This window comes from Phasianus colchicus, chromosome 1 (assembly GCF_987193195.1).
Source record: "Phasianus colchicus chromosome 1, bPhaCol1.hap1.1, whole genome shotgun sequence".
Lineage (NCBI taxonomy): Eukaryota > Metazoa > Chordata > Aves > Galliformes > Phasianidae > Phasianus > Phasianus colchicus.
In genome coordinates, this window is record NC_143436.1 from 179,813,757 (window position 1) to 179,835,688 (window position 21,932).

General features: G+C 46.0%; 1 protein-coding gene across 1 annotated transcript in view; it reads left to right on the plus strand.

Annotated features, from left to right (window-relative positions):
* Positions 1 to 2,544: 2,544 nt before the first annotated feature.
* XPO4 (exportin 4) overlaps positions 2,545 to 21,932 on the plus strand; it is a 74,282-nt gene continuing 54,894 nt past the window's right edge. The window contains exon 1 of the mRNA XM_031615835.2: positions 2,545 to 2,758. Coding sequence (XP_031471695.1) covers positions 2,681 to 2,758 — 78 coding nt within the window. The 5' untranslated portion in view covers positions 2,545 to 2,680. The remainder of the gene's footprint in view (positions 2,759 to 21,932) is intronic.

Consider the following 21,932-nt stretch of genomic DNA (forward strand, 5'->3'; position numbering starts at 1 on the left):
GTTTTCAGCTCTGGAAGAAAGCAAGAAAGAGGACTGTTAAAGTAGGAAGCACAGGTCCCATTATCAATAGCACTCTTTCTGGCTTGGCTGCAAGTCTAAGAGCTTTGAACTATTTTAGGAATATTAACACCACAAAAGCAGGAAGTGTTAAGGAAGAATGATGCATCTTTTTAGCCAAGGGCAGAAATAGCTTCAGCATTCCCTCTGACAAGATATATCAACAATCAGCTTTTCAAGAGAACATGGAGATAGTGATACAGCTGAGAGAAAACGTAACCATGTGAACATGGCCATTTTTCATAGAGATTACTCTACTCATGCATATGCTAGAAAGCAAGACTCACGTGGACAAAGCCCTGAGCAACCTAGTCTGTTGGGCAGAAGATTGGCGTGGCGACCTCTTGTGCACGCCTCAACCTGAACAATACCACACTGTTTCTGTTGCTCCCAGGACTTTCCAAGAGCAGCAGAATGAAGCACTCTCCTGAAGAATCTCATTAGGAATACAAGCTACAAGTACAGAAGTACTCAACTGAAGCAGTCCTTTACTGAGCACATAATTTCTTAAAATAGCTTTGCCAATACTCTTCAGTTTGTTTTTGACGTTACCTCTTTGCATGCAGATTTCTAATTCTTTAGCTCTTCTTTGCTATTCTTTAGCATAGGACTTGTATATTGCTCCACTTGTCCTATAAACACACTTCAGGACTTAAGAGTGCTGTCACAATTTCACCATCTCTGAGCTCCTCCATCTCTGAGTGTAGGTTCAATTGTCCTTACACTTCTCTCTCCTTCCAGAGCAGCACTACTGATCTCCCCACCCCTCTGAAGAAGGAAATAAGAATGGAGAGTACCCTGAAACACATTAAATATTTCAGCATGAACTACAATGTGTCCTAGGTAAACCACACAATCAAAATCACAAAGTTCAATTGCTATTTCTAATCTTGTTTAGCACTGCTTCTTCAGCACTGAAAGCTGCACTTCTTGAGTGAATACACATACCTTTCCTTTCATTCCTCTATTCAGTAAACTGTATTTCTTTCTGACACTCTGTTTGCTTGATCTTTTCTTCCCCCCCTTCACTCCCATTGGTACACTGTATTCACACTCATCTTGCACCAACAGCCTGTGAATGTCCAAGTGTGCAAAGCGAGCTGCTGTGTCCCAAACTTTGTGTAATCCCAGCAGCAGAGGCCAGCTGACCTCATCCTAGTGCAGGGAGAGCCCTGCAGTACAAGAGCAGGGCCTGGGGAGCAGAGAGCGGCGCTGCCGTGTGAGGTGTTGGTGCTGAGAGAGCTGGGTGGGCCCAGGCATTCAGTGCTTTGCTGCTACAGGTCTTCCAATTCATCTGCAGGTGTCACAGCTTGTGTGCTCCAAAGGCTGCTCCGGCGTGCAAACTGAGTGTGCAACATCAGATATGAGAAGCAAACTCCTACCCTGAAAGAACCATAAAATCATCGGGACCACTAAAGGCCATCTAGACCAACTCCCCTGCCACGAATCATCGTATCTACAGGTCCATCAGCTTGCTCAGAGCCCCATCCAGGCTGGACCTTAAATGTTTCCAGGAACAGGGCATCCACCACTACTCTGGGCAACCTTTTCCAGTGCCTCACTGCCCTTATTGTAAAAAACAAAAACAAACAAACAAAAAAATCTTCTTCCTTACATCCAGTTTAAATCTCCCCTCCTTTAGTTTCAACACACTTCCCCTTGTCCTGTCCCAGCACACCCTGCTAAAGAGTCCATCCCTTTTCCTGTAGCTCCTGTTAGATACTGAAAGGCCACTGTTCAGTCTCCCCGGAGCCTTTCCACAGCCCCAGCCTCAGCCCGTCCTCATAGGAGAGGGGTTCCATCCCTTGGATCATTTTTGTGGCCCCCCTTTGGATGTGTTCCAACAGCCCCATGTCTCTCCTGTACTGAGGGCTCCACACCTGGACGCAGAACTGCAGGTGAGGTCTCACAGTGCAGAGCAGAGGGGCAGGATCACCTCCCTCGCGCTGCTGGCCATGCTGCTTTGGGTGCAGCCCAGGACGCGGTTGGCTTTCCGGGCTGTGAGGGCACATTGCTGCTCATGTCCAGCTCAACACCCAGAAACACCAGCGCAGGCACAGCCCGAGTCCCTGTGCTCCTGCAGACGTGCAGCTTCTCTCCTGGACGCTCTCTAGAGGCGATGCCACCCGGTAACCCCCATCTGGACAGCACGCGGTGAGCTCCAGACGGAGTTACACGTGAAGTCCAGAGATCTCCCCCCCTTGCAAACCTCTTCGGGCTTTCACCTGCGCTAACCACAAAGCATTTACGACTTCGGGAAGTCGCAGCCCACGTTCTCCATTCCCCACCACGACCTACAACCGCGTCCCCGCATCCGCCGTCGCCGGGCTCTCTCTCGCGGCGCCGCGGCGGCCTCCAACCGGCGGCGTAGCGGCGGCTCCGCCCCGGGCGCACCGCGTGCTCGAGGCCCGCCCCGGAGGCGGTCTGGCGGCGGCGGGAGGAAAGGCGCGCAGGGGCGGGGGCCTCGTCCGGCGGGCCCTGGCTGGCGGCCGGCGGTCACGCTGCCTCCGGCGCCGCCGCCGCTTCCCCTCCGCGCCGGGGCCGCGCCGCGCCGCGCCCGGGATTGGCTGGGCGGCCGCGTCGTCCCAGAATGCAGCGCATGGCGCGTCATTGAAGAGAGACCATGATGGCGGCGGCCGCGGCGGCAGGGGGGGCCCCCGAGGTGATCGCCCAGCTGGAGAACGCGGCCAAAGTGCTGATGGTGAGGCGGCCGGCCGGCGCCGCCGCTCCCCTTTCCCTTCCCTTCTCCGTCCCCGCCCTCCCTCCGCCGGACCGGCCTCCCCCGCCCCGCGCCCGCGGCACGCTGCCCGCCGCTCGGAGCCGGGCAGGGGCGCAACGCGGGCCGCGCCGCTCCGCTTCCGGAGCTCTCCCGCTCTCCCGGCGCAGGAGGGAGCGCGGCACCTGGGGGAGCGGGATGCCGGCGGGCCGGGCCCGGCGGTGGCGGCGGGCGCTGGGCTCCGTGCCGCTGCGGGGTGAGGCCGCGCCGCGGGGCACGCAGCCGGCCCGGCGGTGGGTCGCGCCGAGACGCGGCGGTCCGAGCTGCGTAAAAGTTTTTTGTCCCCGTGGGCGTAAAGCGGCGCGCTGCCCCGCGCCGTCCCTCGTACGGGGCTGCGTGCCGTCCCGCGCACCGCGGAGCGTGGCGGTGGCGCTGGGCTGGGCTGGCCGGATAGATAGTGCTCGGTAGTATCCAGCGTCGGAGATACTGGAGCGGTGTCTGCAGCGCTCTGTGTCTGTGCTGGGGAGCCCGGTGCTGCGTGCCCCCCTGCGTGGCCTGGCAGTGCCATGGGGGAACGCATTGTGGTGTAGCGGAAATAAAAGCGCTGGTACCGGGAGAAGGTGCCAGGCTCCCGTGGCAGTGTTCGCATTCTCCATGAAGGGCAGGTGCCAGACTCGCTGTCAAGCAGACACGGGTGTTAAGATCTTTGCTGATAAAGGTAATGGTCAGCAGCTGGCTGAACGTGAGCCAGCAGTGCTAAGATGTCAGTTAACATCCCCAGGTGGCTAAGATGGCCAGCGGTATCCTGGCTTGTACCAGCAATAGTGCTGTGAACGGGAGCAGGGAGGGGATCATCCTTCTGCGCTCAGCTCTGGTGGGGCCACACCTCGAGTACTGTGTCCAGTTTTGGGCCCCTTACTATATTAGAAGAAAGACGCTGAGGCCCTGGAGTGTGTCCAGAGAAGGGTAGTGGAGCTGTGAAGGCACCGAAGCACAATTCTTATGGGAAGCAGCTGAGGAAATTGGGATTGTTCAGTCTGGAAAAGAGGAGGCTTAGGGGCGACCTTACAGCTCCCTGGTTGTGTTGAGAGGTTGTGTTGAGGTGGGGGTCTGCTCTTCTCCCAGGTAACCGTGATAGGAGGAGACATAAATGGCCTTAGGCTGAGTCAGGGGAGGTTCTTCTCGGAAACAGTGGTGAGGCACAGGCTGCCAGGGAGGTGGCGCAGTCATCATTTCTGGAGGTATCCAAGAAATGTGGAGATGTGGAACTGAGGGACATGGTTACTGGGCATGGGTTGATGGTCAGGCTGGGTAATCTTAGTGGTCTTTTCCAACCTTAATGATTATGTGATCTCTCCCATCCTCTCTTCCTCCAGCCTACATCTGTATGAACATGGACTTGTTGCAGCTGTTAGCTGCTGGTTTGCTTGTTGTAGTTTTTTTCTCCACCATTGCTCTCAGAAGACCTGTGGGCAGCATGGCAATGGTAGGAATCAGTTAAGTCCCTTCTCCTGGTGAAGCCGTCTGAAGCAGGCATTTCTGGAGGTTGTCTGGGGCTGAGGAGCCCACACCAGGCCTGGGGCTGGCCAAGGAGGCTGCAAGAACTGCTCAAGGCTCTGCCCTGTGCTCCATGTTTCTAGGGGGTCTCTGGGGCTCCTTGGAAGAGCTCAGCCTGGCTGCTGTGAGGCTACATGGTGCTCAGTATAGGGCCCCAGCCCTGAAGGGCTGTGCATGCTGTGCCTACACCTTCTCAGCAGCTGTGGGCAAACAGCAAAATCCTGCTGCAGGATTGCACCTGGGTAGTGATAACCTTCATTTATATTTTCCCTACCCCTTGGTGAGATCTGTGAAAGGTCTGTTGGGAGCTGGGGGCAATGGGTAATGATATGTGACAATTGAGAGGCACAAAGCTGTTAAACAACTTGATAGGATTAGTTAGAAAGGTGTAAAATGCCTTAGGGGGAGGGTGGTGAACCTGGTGCTGTTAGTGGAGGCCATCTGGGGACTGGCACCTTGGAGGGAGCCTGAAGACTGGGAGAGGGCAGAGTTGTGAATGCTTGAAATGGGCAGGGAATGGCGGGGAGACTGGGAGAGGAGGTGTCACCATGGGCAGGTGACACTGGCAACAAACAGGCTTGGTCCTGTGCATGGCTGTGAGGACACCAGAGGAGCTGCATGGTATCAGAGCAGGGAGTCGTGGCTGCTTGCATCATTTCATACTGAAATACTGAGTTGTGGGGGAATTATGGACTAGAGGAATTGAGGCATGCTAAAAAAAAAAAAAGTAAAAACGTTTAATTAACCTTCCTTGAGGGTAAGTATTGATTACTTTGAGCTCTCTAAATCTTTTATAATAGATGTTTTGATAATTCTATTTTTATTGCTCTTGGTGAGTAGAGATTTGCATTGGAAAACTACTTTCTGTGTGTCAGATATGGGATGCATTTATTCTGACCTCACAAACTGCTGATCCTTATGGGCCTTACAGACCATGGTATGCAGCTTGTGAGAGGTGGAAGGATGTCAGTCTGTTCTCTCTCCTACAGCTGTTTAAGAGCCCTTGTCCTTTGTTGCTGTAATGCCTTCCAGCAGATTCTAGGTAGCTCTCTTTCGAAAGGCAGGGTTTGCAAAATGATTGAAATTTGGTGCAAGTTAGAGCTGTTAAAAAGATAAAGTCTTAGTTGTCAGTAGCTGCCAAATATGGCTTTGGATGCCAGTCCCCTGGCAGTGTTCTTTGGTGTAAGTGCATTTGTCATGTTAAAAAGTAGATACTTGTGAAACTTGATTCCTTTTCAAACAGTGTGTGTTTGAATCTCCCCATAGAGCCTCATAACTTAAAACCTGATGTGCTGTGCTGTGGAGCAGTGCCATGACTGATGGGTGCCTTTGCCCTGTGTGACTGGCTCAGTGAGGACCATGCATAGCTGTGTCTGTATGAACCAAACTCAGTGCAATGCTGCTGTATTTCCAAACAGCACGGCATCCTTTGGCTGTAACATATGGATCCCATCTCTTATGTTCTGTTTAGCTCAGGTGGTAATTAGTGCTGAATGTAATTAGTACCAGTTAAGCACTGTTTTAATAACTGCCTTTGTGGATTAGAAGGATAAGTTGCATCATCTTGAAGGTCTTTTCCAACCGAAATAACTGTGATTAAGGAAAGACCTGCGTACTTCATCCTGTAGGTGATGAAGTCTGAAGTGTGCATAAGACTTCAGGTATTATTGTCAGATTGCAGCTGTTTGAGCAAATGATGTTCTCTGTCACATACATCTAAATTCACAGGTCCCAGCTGGTTCTTGCCTGGCCCCCTCTGGAAAGGGGTGCTCTGTTCCCACCTGCAGTTCCACCCTTCTCCCTTGTGACCCTGTGCTGAACATACTAATATTGCAAAGAGGATACAGGAATTAAGCAAGGGAATGGATTTCTGTCAGGTTAGCAAGATGAATTGATGATCTCTGCAGCCATTTAAATTGCAGAGCTAGCACAAGGAGGGGGCTGAAATTAGATTGTTGGACATGTGCAGGGCTGCTGTGCCCCATTAGCACTGCTGAGCTGTCAGATTGGCTCTGTTGCATCATACACCTTCGCTGTAAAATTAACTTGCCAGCTCAGGCTGGCTGGGTACTGGAAATGTCAGGCTTTCCTTAGAGATGCATAGTGAAAAGACAAGAGGTTACAGGTTTCAGAGAGGGAAATTCCAGCTGCACAGAAGGAAGAAATTTGCACAGTAAGCGCATCTGGGGGAGGCAGTGAAGCAGGCTGCTTGCTATGAGATCTCTCATCTTTGGGTAGATCTAAAACTTGACTGAATGAGACCACGAACAACCTGATCAAAGTTTGAAGCACGTTCTCTTTTTGGCAGCAGTTTGAGCTGAGCGGTGTGCAGAGGTCCTTGTCATCCACAGCTCTTCTGTGTGGTGTGGTTTTGGGTTGCATTAAAGGGTGGGTTCCAGAACACCTGAGCAAAGGCTTTTGAAGAATTCCATTATTAACACGTTTCTAAATGTTCTGGTCTTTTGGGGGCTGACAGTGGAGGGAATTCACACGTTTTTCTCTTCTTGGGCACTTCTCTGTTTGGGATGTCTGTTGTCCTTCTGAGGGGGATGTCAGGATGAAGCTGATAGTCTGACAGTGTCAAACTAAGTTCTCTTTCAGATGTTTCAGCAAGTTGGTAGAACAGCAGCATAAAGGAGCATGTCAGTATTCTTAAAACTTTATAATAAATTGTTTGTATCATCTGTCCTGACAGTTTGTAGGGGGTTTTCTTTTCACCTGCCTTGCTTGGAGTTTAGGGATGCAACACTCCTCCTTCTACAAAGAAGTTGAATTTCTCATGGCATCTTGTCTTCTCTGGGGCAGTTTCTCAGATTTTGACTCTTGAGTAATGGTAAAGATGAGAGGAAGAGATGGAGCAGCTCTGATTATATTACAGCAGGTTACCTGTTGGAAGGAATCCAGACTAATGAATCATTTCAATGCTGAGACTTGCTGAAGTCCTCCAGGTCATCATCTGGCAAGACAAGCTGGATGTATGCCATAATATTATGGCTGGATTAGACCAGACATCTGCCCAGCTGAGTTCTGTTTCCAGCAGTAACCTCTGGCTGCCTATTTAGAAGAGAGACCTCAAAAAAAAAAAAAAAAACTGTTATGTACTTCCCCATGTTTAAGTTGGTATTTTTCAAGAGCTCCAGGTAGCATTATTGTTTATAATGATTGTTGATGAACTTTTCACAGAATGGCCAGGTTGGAAGGGACATCAAGGATCATGAATCTTCAACCTCCCTGCCACACGCAGGGCCACAAACCTCCCCATTTAATTCTGGACCAGGCTGCCCAGGGCCCCATCCAATCTGGCCTTGAGCACTTCCAGGGATGGGGCATCCACAACCTCTCTGGGCAGCCTGTTCCAGCACCTCACCACTCTCACATTAAAGAACTTACCTAAATCTTCCCTCCCTCAAATTAAAACCGTTTCCCCTTGTTCCTGCAATTATCCACCCTTTCAAAGAGTTGATTTCCCTCCTGTTTGTAGGCTCCCTTTAGGTACTGAAAGGCTGCAATGAGGTCACCCCACAGCCTTCTTTTCTCCAGGCTGAACAAGCCCAGCTCCCTCAGCCTGTCTTCACAGGGGAGGTGCTCCAGTCCCCTGATCATCTTTGTGGCTCTCCTCTGGACCTTCTCCAACAATTCCCTGTCTTTCTTGTACTGGGGGCTCCAGACCTGGACACAGTACTGCAGATGGGGCCTCACAGGAGCAGAGTAGAGGGGGACAATCACCTCCCTGTCCCTGCTGGCCACCCCTCTTTTGATGGAGCCCAGGATACCATTTGCTTTCCAAGCTGCAAGGGCACACTGCTGGCTTATATAAAACATCCATCAGGACCCCAGGTCCTTCTCCACAGGGCTGCTCTCAAGGACTGCTCCTTCCAGTCTGGATGCCTGGGATTCCTCCAATCCAAGTGCAAAACTCTGCACTTTGCCGTGTTGAACCTCATCAGGTTCACTCGGGCCCACCTTTCTTGCCTCTTGAGATCCCTTTGAATGGCATCCCTTCCTTCTACCATGTCAACCACACCACTCAGCTTGGTGTCGTCAGCAAACTTGCTGAGGGTGCACTCGATTCCGTCATCGATGTCATTGATAAAGATGTTAAAGAGCACTGGTCCCAAGACAGACCCCTGGGGGATGCCACTCATTACCAGCCTCCACCTGGACATGGAGCCATTGATGACCACCCTCTGTCTGCGGCCTTTCAACCAGTTTCTTATCCATCGAGTGGTCCACCCATCAAATCCACATCCCTCCAGTTTGGAGAGAAGGATGTGGTGGGGGACCAGGTCAAAGGCCTTGCTCAAGTCCAGGTAAATGACATTGGTTGCCTTTCCCTTGTCCACCGATGCTGTCACTCCATCATAAAAGGCCACCAGATTGGTCAAGCATGACCTTCCTCTGGTGAAGCCGTGCTGGCTGTCACGGATCACACGCTCATTCCTCATGTGATCAAGCATGTCATCCAGGATGATCTGTTCCATGATCTTCCCAGGCACAGAGGTGAGACTCACCGGCCTGCAGTTCCTGGGGTCCTCCTTGCTCCCTTTCTTGTAAATGGGAGTGACGTGACCCTTCCTCCACTCATCTGAGACCTCACCTGACAGCCACCACTTTTCAAATATGATGGAGAGCAGCTCGGCAACCACCTCAGCCAGCTCCTTCAGAACCCTGGGATGCATGCCAACTTTTTTTCCGCTAACTTATCTGGTTGTTTCTGGAATATATGTTTATTTTTCTTATTTTTTACATTATATTTGTCTGGCAGTAATGAGTTTCACTTGTTTGAGGGAGGCAACAACCTGAAACATTGTTTTACTTCAGAGAAGTCTGTTGTTTGATCATCTAATTCATTCTTGGGTTATGAGAAATAGCAAGTAATTGGGTTTTCTTCTTCTGTCCTCGAACTTCTGTAGCTCTCTGCCATATTGTGCTCTCCAGTTACCTTTTATACTCAGTCAGTTGTCATGTAGGAGACTCCCTTAATTATCCCTCTGTTCCTCTGTAGCTTTTTAGATTTGTTACACTGTTTTTAAAATGAGCTGACCAGAATTGCGTTCTTTTGCAGTGTGGGAGCGTGAAGATTTTAGATGGTTGTAGATTTTTAGGGTGGGAATACAGAATTATACCTAACAGTGTTTAACATTACACTTTTCTCCTTTACCTCAGATCATCGAGGTGGTGTTTTCAGCCATGCTCAAGCAGTCCAAATCTTCTTCTGGAATTGCGCTAAATAACTTAAGTCCATCAGTGTGCATCTATGGTTTTCCTGCCTTTTGCTTGAGAACTGCTGTGGTGGGTGCATTTTACAGTTCACACAGTTCAGATTACAGTTGAGGAGATAAGAACATGCAGTGCACAGCATACTAATGAAACTTTGACATGGGAGCTGGGAGCAAATGTGCATGGAGTGTATCCAAAGCACGCGGTGCTAAGGGTGAGAAGTTGAGAATGGGAAAGTGAAGGTTGGTGCTGGTTCTGAGATCTTTGACAAGTGAACCCAGCGTCTAGTGAAATGGGATTCTTCATGCTCAGGGGAGGAGTATTCATCTTTGGAGCTAGTGGTATTTCATGCTCGTTGGACATGTCAGTGTTGCTTTAACATATCTCTATGTTTTGTTCATGTTGTTAATGAAAATTCTGGGTGTCTGCATCTGGAATCATCTATTGGGGAGCTTCATTAGTTGATGACTCCATCTGGATAATTCCTCTGCTGCTGTTGTCTTCCCTTTAACCTGCTTCCTAAGTCTTATCCTTGTTGCAGTAATCTGTGTTCATTAGTTAATTAACAGCTTTCCATATGGAGGGGTGGAAGAAATCCTCCTGATAATTAACTTGAGCTGATGCTGTCACAAACAGCTAAGTAATACATTCCTTCCCATGAATTTCTGACATTGTTTTGTTTCTAAAAATTCTGGATTAGGCATACCTGAGTGTTTTTCTGCTTGTATTTCCTGGTCTGATGCAAGGGTGGGATTTGATTATCATGTCATCTGCCATTTTTCCCTTGGTAAAATGCATTCCTCATAGTGGCAGTTGTTCAGTGCTGCCCTTGGCTCTGCCCCGACATCGAGCAGCAGCACACCACTCTGTGTGGCTGCATGGTCAACCAGTTTGGGAATTGGATGCAGGGAGAAACAGTTGTTTTGCTTTAGCTGAAATTACTTTTGCTGTGTTGCATTATTAACAATTCTGCTACCTTGACTGAGATGAAGAAGGTTGTCTGACCCAAGTAAACTTTGGTCAAATTGTGCTGTTCAGCCTCTTAGCAAGATAAACTTATTTTCAGATCCAGGCTATTTTATGGGATTGGTTTTTCTTGTTTTATTTTTAATGGAAAATACATCTGGAGTTATTTGGCATAGTATAGGAGAAAGTGAATGAGATTTTATAGCCCATGTTACTCCAAGTTAGGTAAGTTTCTTTAGTGGTGCCTTCTGGCTTGAAACTGACAGAATTGTGGAAGTGAATATTCAGAAAGACTGAAGGTGTGTATCATGATTTGTGTTCAGTATTTATCTTCCTGCAGTCCAGTCGTGTTATGTGCTGTGCCAAATGGTAGGAGCAATGAAAATACCTCTTATCACGAGTCACATGTACTTCCTTTGTGACTGCGAAATCAATAAAGAGCATAAACGTGTTTTGCCATGGAATTTGTCTGACAGCAGACCCTGAGATTTCACAGGGCTTTCCAAGGTGAAGAACATCTGCAGTCCCAGGCTGGGAAACACCATGCAGATATTGGCTGTGTTGTCAGGGAAGCCTAAACAAGTCCAGCAGCGAATGAGTGAAGAAAACCATCTCTTGCCTCTTTGCTGGCTTAGTTATCTGCTACTCCAGTGAGCTGGACTGGCTCTTACAGAAGGAGCTGCCTGTTGCCAAAGCTAGGACGAGATAACATTAACAATGTGTGACTAGTAGTGGAAAGGAGGTGGCTATCTGGAAGGTGAAGAGGAAGGGCTCCAGCACTACCTTGCCTTACTGACGCTGCAGCTTTGGCATTTTGCAAAGGCAATGCCTGTTTGCAACTGTTAACATAGACCAGGATCCCATCGCTAGAAAGGAGAAGGGTACCACTAGCATTCTTCATAGATGTGTTTTGATATCTCTTAGTGGGAAGAGTTTTTCAGAAACGGGTATTTGGTAGCTTTTAAGACACTGAGGGGTGGTTGAGGCATGTTAAATTGGTGTGTTTTTTTTCAGGCTGTTTTGGAAGGAGCTTGAGCTTGACTCTTTCACATCCCAAGTGAATATCTCTGCTGCTGGGATTTTTCACATGAAGGAGGGAAGAGGTGACTTCCAGAATTCACACAGCAGGTTGCAGCATCATTAATACAGAGTCCGAAGTTCTGACAGTTGGGTGTACTCCTGAGGCTGGTGTGTTGGCCTGTGCTCAAACTGTTGAGTTATGCTCTCCTTTTATAATATTGCATTTAACAATAATTGTTGTTAATGGTGTTAGTTACACAAACAATATAGATGCTAACTGTACAACAGAAACAGTCGTGTGAATACAACCCATGATGGCTGTGATAGGTGTGCACTGATCCTTTGCTGCAGAAATGCAGTCTTTCTATCACGTGGCAGCACAGAATAAATCAGACTGTTGTGCAGCCTGGCTGGATACAGGGGGGGGCTGCACTTGTTAGTGATATGAAACAAGTGTTGCCAGCCTGGAGACCTCTCTCACCAGGCCATGGTCAGCTCTGGCAGACCTGTCTCTCTGCTGTTAGCCTCACTTCACAACTCAGTTGGTTTCCTCTTGTGTTACACACCTGATCTTACAGCTACATTTAGTACATTTGTCAGTGGTAGACTTAAAGAGAACTCCTCTGTAGCAGGAGGGTGTGTGTACTTATATATGTGTGTAGTAGAGTATATGTGTGTAGAGAAGTAACTGGAGATCCTGAAATGGGAGGCCTGATCCATGGGATCTGTGTCTCTGATGCAACAGGACTGCAGCCTTGGGGGAAAAGAAAAAAGATGTTCTCCCGTCTTGTGTCACTTGGCTACAGGTACTGGTTTGATAACAGGTGCCTTAAAGCTGAGTTTGTGTGTTGTTAAAGCAGTGGCTGAAAAACTTTACCCTGATCCTGTGGTCACAGAGCTTATGCCATTTTCTGCACTGATCATATATATATTTTTTTCCCCTTAAGGTTACAGCCATTTACATTTAGGTGAGCACCACCATCTCTTCAGTCACAGGCTTCTACTCTTACTTCACTAATAACATTGGCCTTAAGTTGATTCTGTTTGACTTCTCTATCAACCATGCTTTTTTTGGTAGCTTCTCAGGTGGCTGAAGTCTTGTATCATCACTGAGAGAATGTAAGAGGTTAACAAATTATGTGCGTATCTCTCTTTCTGATGAGGAAAACACGAATAGGGGTCCCTCTACTTGTTGACAACAACAAAACCCAGCTTCCTAAAACCAAACATGTTGCTTCCTGAGGAATCAGGGAGGTTTAGCTGCCAAACTGTTAGTGCGTGAGGTTGTCTTAAGTGGGATTAAGAACAGAAGCTGGGTTAGCTTCAGGATGATGAATTGTTTAGCAGAGAATATAGAAATATAACATTTTAGTATTGAAGAAATAATAATAATGTGTCAGGAGCTATTCTGATGGTTGTATTACAATAACATTCTCTTTATCAGCAATAAGAAAAAGTATGTAAAGATGACCACATTTTATTCGCAATCATTTTTCGTTAGTATGTGGAGCCCTGGGTTTGAGGTTTAGGTAACTCACCCTGGTTTTTTGGAGTGAACTTGGACATTTATCTGTAAGGGGGTCTATATCAATTACCTCTTCTAAAGAAAACGAAAGTCCAAATTGTCTGCATATTAAAGAAAAAGATTTTATTTTCATAGAAGTGCTTTTTGAAGATCCTCTGCAAATATGTACTGCATGACTGCTCATCTGTATGTGAGGTGAGGGATGAATAGAGATGTAAACTTCTTCAGTAACACATGGTTCAAGTTATGCATGCAAGAGCAGAACAAATTAGCAAAACACAGTAAAAATAAATGTGTTCTAAAGTATATGTAGAACTAAATTTCGTGTTTCTGTCGTTATATTTCTGATACGAGTGTTGTTTTTTCAGGTGTATTTTACCTGTCTGTCTATAAGTTTCCATTAATAACAGTTAAAAGCTTTTAGTAAAAACACTTGATATTTCAAGCCTTGTGGTTTTGATAATACACTAAGCCAGTGGAGTTTTCCGTATCAAATTGGTTGTGCTTTGAAACTTTTAAAATTTATGTAACTTTTAATCAGTTCCTTCAAATTAACTATACTGGGATGGAAAGGTTTTGAAATCTTAGCAAGGGTGATGGAGAAGGAAGTGCTAAAACCTGAGTTCTGGAGCTGGGCAGCTGGCTGACGTGTAGGCCTTTCCTCTGTAACTTGGTGGGAGGAAATGCCTTTTTGTTGAGAAGCAGACTTTGAGCAACAAAAAAAGTGTTGTTATCTCAGTTTAGGTCTTTCACAGAGTAGCGATGTCCAACTGGGTGTTGGCAGAGGTATGTTTTAGCATTGTGTAGGTGCACTGCCACCACTGCTGCCTCTGCCTCGCAGCCCGCACCGTGTGCCTCGCTGTCCTTGGCAGGAGCATTGGCTCCCTTGGCCAGGTGGGTCTGTCAGTAGCTGCTGTAGCATGGCTGTGGTACTGAGAGCAGCATGCTGCTTGTCAGCCTCTTTTAGTCAGTTTGAGCAGCTCTAAACGGAGATGTGTGAGGTGGGTATAATTGAGTGTGGATATAATTGTGTTTATCCTAAAGTTTTAATGTATGAGCGGTGTAGGAGTTATGAGTGGCTTTTGCAGATGAACCCATGCTGGCTACTTGCAAATGATGTAACCAAGAACTATAGAACCGTGACAGCTTTTCTGGGCCTATGTGAATTTGCAAACTTGTATTCTGTCTTGAGACTCAGGCAGTGGCTCTTATCTCTGGGATCTTCTGCTCCATCTTGCTGTAGAAGGCTGTGTGAGAGTAAAACTAACACTGCCCTTGCAAAAACAGGTGGTTATAGCTGTTGCTTCAACAAGTATAATTGAAAATTGGGCATTGGGAAAAAACAGATGCTCCAGAACACTTCTGCTTCAGTAGGAAGGCAGTTGCTGATATAATTTGATGCATGGTTAGCCTAGTAAAGAGGCTGTATACGTCATGTAAATCTCAGCTTGTGAGCATTAGAAAATGAAGAGTGCCATCAGCAGTGTAATTATGATCTGGTGTGTAGTGGGACAGGATCACAACAATGGCTCTTGACTTAAAATTCTGTCCTCAAATTCATTATCACAGTCCTGATTCTTGAGTTAAACCTGTCTACACTATCTTATACATACGGTAATGTGAAATATAGAGTTGAGCTACTTGAATCTTCAAGTAGTATCATCAAGGTGCAATTGTGATTTCAGGGGCTGTGGATGTGTTGGGTTATATTTTACATTCCAGCTGATCTAATTCTGCTGAAGCACTGCAACGTGCCATAGGGAAATTAACTGCCAGTTGCTGTGGTGGTTCTTAGTCTTCCTGCCATCTGGGATATGGACTTGGGTCCTCTAGCTGAGATCCATTTATTTTCCATACCTCCTTGCAAGTCCTACCCACTCTTCAAGCAACAGGTCTTGGGTTCCTGTTTGATGCTGAAAAGCAGGCATGAACACTGGGAGCTGTATCCTCGTGCAGCAACGGCTGTTTCCTCTGCAGACTGGTTATCACAGATTAGGTATGTCAGGTGTGTTGTGCAGGTAAATGGATGCTAATTTTGAGGAAGAACTTGTAGTTCTGTGTCTTCGAGGGTCAAATTGTTACTAGAGAAATAAAATCTCTGTAGTGTTTGTTGCTTATCCTGGAGAGAAAGCTTGATCTCAGAAGACATTTTGATATGAATGGTAATCATTTACTTTGTCTCTCTAATCAATTAGCCTGTATATATAGCATATCAATATAGACCATTGCAAAACTGAGGATAGATCTTGTCACAACCACAATCATAGAATAGAATCATGGAACCTTAGAGTTGGAAGAGACCTTTAAAGGCCATCTGGTCCAACTCCTTTGAATGAACAGGGACACCACAGTTCTCAGGTTGCCCAGGGCCTGATCCAGCCTTGCCTTGAAAGTCTCCAGGGACAGGGCACCAACCACATCTCTGGGCAACCTGTTCCTATGCCTCACCACCCTCATTGTAAAAGATTTTTTCCTTATATATTTATAAATGTATAAAGTGTGTCTTCTGTTTTGCTTGCAGAAGATTGCATTAAGTAGTTAAGCTGCAAAATACAAAATTAAATCTGATCAGAAGAAAAAAAATCCTATTGTTAAGTCTGCGTGAAAGCAGGGTGGTATGGAGCAGATGTGTAGGAAGTAATTCCTTGAGCAGTCACGCATTTGTTCCAAATATAAACTGAAAAATACTGGGCACTCTGAAGTTTAAATAATTCAACTGGTAATCAGTTTGGAGAACAATTTTTTTTCATCCAATTTTTTTTTGTTTGGAAAGTCCTCAGTATCACTGTGTTGTTTCTATTGCACATCTGGTCAGAAGTCATCTATTGCATCTTTCTTAGCAATTTTCATAAACAACTTCATCTTTTAATTTGGAAAATGAGTTAGTGCTGTAATGTAAATGATTATCCCAAAAAGCTAGTGCAAAAGAAGTAACTGGAGCATGTGTAGGTCGATCTGAAAATAATGCCTCCTATTTTTTTTCCATTGAAACTAGAACAGACACAAAGAGCACAGTAACACTATCTGATAGAGCAGATTCTCTGCCACAAAGCACTGCCTTTCAACCATTAACAATGCATTTTCACCAGTGATGAACAAGATCTGCTTGCTGTGCTTGTAAAATTCTGTACCATTGGAGGTAACCCATTGTTTTACAGCTGCTACGATGGCATTGTTGCTAGGAAAATGTTGCTTGTGCAGTCGCATCTTTCACTGATAGAAGTCAGATGGTGCCAAATCCAGACCGTGTGGTGGGTGTGGTAGGACAGTCCAGCCTAGATTGGCAGTGTTCTCCACGGTCTTCAAACTGGCATGGGGGCTGGCATTACTGTGTTGTCATCTTCTCTGGCCTGATTCTGAAAGTTCAAGCTTCAGCTTAGTCAGCATCATAATGTAGCAGGAAGAGCTGATGTTCTCTTTGGGTTCCAATAAATCCAGATCACCCCTTTCCTATCCCAAAAGGCAGTGCGTATCACTTTACCCACTGAGGGCTTCATCTTGAACTTTTTCTTTGATGAGGAATTCGCATCACCACTCCACAGTCTGCTATTTTGAGTCCAGCTCATCATGATGACACCAGATCTTGTCACTGTTTAATATGCTAGCTAGGTTTTTCTGCAGTAACTTAGCTATTGTTCAGGGCTTTCACTTCTGTTTAATGACAGATCTGAATTGGACAGATGAAGCTGTTGTCAGTACCTGTTGTCTAAACTGCTTCCTGGCCTGGTGCTCACAGCACAAACGCCTCATCCATTTGTGGAGTGGTTACTGAATGCTGCTGCAAGCAGCTCTATGCAGCCTGACCTGTTGGCTGGTGGAAGCCTTTCCACAGGTGGGCCAGGCATCCCTGCGTGGTTAGGTTTCCTAGACCATGGGGTGGACAGCTGGGTGAGGAGCACTGCCTGTCATCCAGCTGTCTGCCTGACATTTGTATGTATTTGAGTTCTCTGTTAACTGTTTTAGTAATGCAAATGATGGTTATCGAATGTGTTGTGATGGTAGGAAAAAACTGTAAAGTACAGGGTTGGAGACAGAATCTATGGATTGACTTCACAGCAGGCAGGATGATGTGGTGTTAGGATGTTGCTTGCCATGACTTTGGTAGAATTAAACATAAATCTCCTTATTCTGGAATCTCATTTTTCTGTAAAAATGTACTTGCTTTTATAGAAGAGTGAATTTCCCAAGGTGGTCTTGCTTGTTTCTTTTAAGAGACAAAAGGTTTTCTTTGGATCTGGTAGTAGAGGAGGGGGTGTTGAGCATCCTAGTAGAAGTGCACATTAAGTGAAGACTTTTCATTACTTAGATCTGTATAATGATTGTTTACATGGATGGAACAATATATTTAGCTTTCCTTAATGCAGCATGTGTACTACTCAAAAATATTGCTTGCTCTTGTATAATTTTTTTTTCTGCTCATACTCACTCTCACATGGTATTCCCCTGCACATGCTTTGCGGGTTTGCTCACGATCTCTCTGCTTTGCATATGGCTCCGTGTTGCTCAGCTCCATTGCCTGCCGGGAGGTGTTGGTGAGCCATCTGGGTTCCTTCACTCCCCAGATCTCTGTGTGCCTTGCCTAGTGGAGGCTGTCAGCATGGTCCCAACCCAGTGGTGACCCTGCTGTCTGGGTGGTTCTTGCTTATCCTTGTATATTGGTACAGATTCAGTTTCTTGTCTTTTTTAGGCTTCTAGACATCCCTCTGGCAGAATTTAGACGCCATTTGGAGGAACAGCTAATGTGTTTAATTGCTTTTTCTAAGATGATAATGGGCCACAGGCTGCAGTTAGGGAACAGCTTTATCTTCCCTCTTGACTGCAGGGAAGCCAGGGTGCCCCTTTGTGCCTGGGGAAGCTCACTTAGGGAGTTCAGGGTCAATTTCATGAAGTCACACTGAATAGCAAGTTTCTTATTTCTACCCTTGTCTAGGTTGTGATTGACTTTTCTTGCAGACATAAACATTGCCTTTGGCAAGACAGTTTCTTCTTGGCATTAGTAGTAGCAGGTACAAGTAATTTGATCTGTTTTAAATACAAGAGAAGTTGCTCAGGCATATTTGCCTTTTCATAATGCTTCTAGTGTTGAGGCTGTGCTGCTCATAGGAGACATTTTTTGTAGGTGGAAATACTGTGGGTGTCAGCTTAAAACACTCCAGTGCACTTTTTCTGTCTTCTCTTAAAAAGCAGTGAAATCTGGAGGAGGACATGATTGTTCTTTATGCTGTGCTAATTTGCCATTTCCCTCTGGGTAATTGCAGGAGGATGCTCAATTTGGTTATATTCTGTGCTGTTGTGCCATAGCAGATATCTGTGAAAAAGTAGAATTTGTCTCTAGCAAATTTTTCTGTCTGCAAGGAATACATTTTGTTCATCTCATTCTTAATTGCTCTTACATAATCATGGGTGATTTACTTTTGCTTTTTTTGAAAAAATATGATGCAGAAATAAGTGCAAATTGGATAACTAAATAATACTTAACTAAGGGCCTCTTCAGTTGATTTTTTTCAATAATATCACTGTCACTTGACTCTTAGAAGTGTTAATTGTAAGGTACTGTCACTGTCCAGAAGTGATTCATAAGTCTCTGATACTGAAGATCTTTACATATTGGAAGTGACGTTATTTTCTTAATCAGAAAAATGTTTTTTCTATCTGTATTGTTCAATGTGAAATTGCCTGCCTAACCAGAGAGGGAGGGAGGTTTGTACCTTTTTCTTCTTTTCTTCAGCAAGAAAAGTTCTCAAAAGTAAGGACAAGGTCTGAAAATGCTGACAAGACCTCAAACGTGAAAGTGATGTGATTTCTTCAGCCTGCTATTAGCAAATATGCACACTTCAGACTTATAAAGATTGCAGTTTGTTTGTATCTATTCACTTTCTCATGTCTTCATTGCCTTCACTGCCTTTATTGCTTGGCATTTTCTGTCAATGACGAATCTTAGTTATATTTTTTAAAGGTATATTATTGAGTTAGGAAATGCTTTTACTAAGTGTGTGGCTGTGAATACGAACATGTAGCTTTGGATCCCCTATCTGCACCTGACTACTTGTATTTAAAACAGATGCTTCATTTTTACCCCTTATTTCTTCCAAGTGTACCTTCAGCCAGTGTTTCCTCATTGTGCATATTTTTCAAAGGACAGTTGATTTTTCTTGTAGTTACCACTCTCCTGTTTTGAATGTGCAGTGAATTGTTACTTGAAATTATTTGTAGTATTTGCTTGTTTAATTGGTTTCTGCCTAGGTAATGTATACTAAATGTGTAGCTCTTTTATTCCTTTCTGGTTGTACTGTCCTTTCTCACTGCACCAGTTAATAATGACAACTTTTAAATTGGTGTACCACCAGAGTAGGGGGAGAAAAATGGAATTAAAGATAGAAATGAAGAATTCATGTTAAATAAAAAAATCCAAAATCTGAGATTGTTGTGGTGATGGGAAAAATAAGGAGCAGTATACAGAGCTATGGAATTACATGTTCAGAAAGTTAAGGAAGGCAAACCTGACTTGGCATTCTTTTATTTATGCTGGTAATTCCTGTCCTTCAAAAATAATTCTTGGTGCTGTAGCCCCCATATATGCTGGGATAAGGTGTCCTCTGAAAATTGGGCTGATTTCATGAAAGCCAAGGATCAAATGGAGGGGTGTCACATTGTGAAAGAAAACTATCAAGAGTTGGATAAGGTTCATATTTTACAAGAGGCTGATTGCTCTCTTGACACTGAAAGTTGTTGCTCAGCTTTAGCAAAGCCTGGCTGTGTTGGAAATGTGGATGGAAAGGACCTGTTCTGGTCAGGACTGAGCTGCGTGGGCAGAGGGAGCTGGAGCCATTCCCTGAGCTTTTATAAAGAAAGTTGAAGTGTACTTACACTACACAAAAAAATGTGCGCTTTCCTATGATTTGGATAGCTTTTCTGTGCCAACACATTCCTTCAAGCTCCATCAGTCTATATTCCACTGCATTAGAAAGTTGCTGAGAACTCAGTCTTACATTTATCATAATACAGAGGGTGATCCACATCTCTTTCCTTCTTTTTTTTCCCTATCCTCTTTTTTGAGAGTGAGGGGTTACAGGAGTTGTCTACTTTCGCCCTGGCAGACTGTTCTCCCCTAAATGTTATTTGTGCCCTTACTGAAGGGAGTTTTTCACTGGGCTGCTGATGGTGGAAAAAAATGATGGAATCATTTGAATTGGAAGGGGCCTTTAAAAGTCATCCAGTCCAACTCCCTTGCGCAGAACAGGAACACCTACAGCTCAGTCAGGTTGCTCAGAGCCATGTCCAGACTGACCTTGAATGTCTTCAGGGATGGAGCATCTACCTCCTCTCTGAAAATACTGAGAATCATTGCTATTATCTTATGAACTCTAAGAGGAGTGAGAAGGTAAGGCAAAGCCCCCATCTTCTTCATGCTTCTTGTTGAGTAGAGTCATAAAATTGTGTAATCACCAAAGTTGGAAAAGACCCACAGGATCACCTAGTCCAACCATACACTAATTACCAATAGCTCTCACTAAACCACGTCCCTCCACACAACGTCCAAACATTCCTTGAACACCTCCAGAGTCAGTGATTCCACCACCTCCCTGGGCAGCCCATTCCAGTGCCTGACCACCCTTTCAGAGAAGTAGCATTTCCTAACATCCAGCCTGAATCTCCCCTGGCGCAGCTTGAAGCCATTCCCTCTAGTCCTGTCACCAATTACACGAGAGAAGAGGCTGATCCCCAGCTCACTGCAGCCTCCCTTCAGGTAGTTATAGAGAGCAATAAGGTCTCCCCTGAGCCTCCTCTTCTCCAGACTGAACAATCCCAGCTCCTTCAGCTGCTCCTCATAAGGCCTGTGCTCCAGACCCCTCACCAGATTCGTTGCCCTTCTCTGGACACGCTCTGGGGCCTCAATGTCTTTCTAGCAGTGAGTCGCCCAAAACTGGATGCAGTACTTGAGGTATGGCTTCACCAGTACAGAGTACAGGGGGACAATCGCTGTCCTGTTCCTGCTGGCAACACTGTTTCTGATGCAAGCCAGGATGCCATTGGCCTTCTTGGCCACCCAGGCACACTGCTGGCTCATGTTCAACTGGGCATCAATCAATACCCCTAGGTCCATTTCCCCTATGCAGTTTCTGGCCACTCTGCCTCAAGCCTATATCATTGCCTGGGGTTGATGTGATCAAAGTGCAGGACCCAGCATTTGGTCCTGTTGAACCTCATCCCGTTGGCTTCAGCCCAGCTATCCATCCTGTCCAGATCCCTCTGTAGGGCCTCGCTACCCCCGTGCAGATTGACACTTCCAGTCAACTTGGTGTCAAAATTTACTGAGGGTGCATTCAATGCCCTCATCCAGGTCATCAATAAAGATATTGAAGAGGGCAGGCCCCACTCCTGACTGGTAGGCAAACAGCATGCAAGATTTTTCTCAACTGTCCATAGAGAGTACAGGATTTCTGTAGACATGTACAATAGTTAGAATTTTTAACACTGGGGGGAGGCAAGGGTGCTTTCAAGCACTGCGGGTAGGCTGGAGAAAGCTGCTGGCTCACTTAATGCTCTTATAAAGAGAAATTTTGTGCACAGAATACATATAACAGAATCACAGAATGGCCCAGACTGGAAGGGACCCCAAGGATCACGAGTCTCCAACCCCTGCCACGTGCAGGGCCACCAACCTCCACATTTAATACTAGACCAGGCTGCCTACGGCCCCATCCCATCTGGCCTTGAACACCAGCAGGGATGGGACATCCACAGCCTCTCTGGGCAGCCTGTTCCAGCACCTTTCCACTCTCATACATGCATACTGGGTTTTCTTTGACAGCCCTAAGTTAACTGGGCTTGAGAATATTCTCAGTGCAGATGTGACTGCCTTTACTCCAG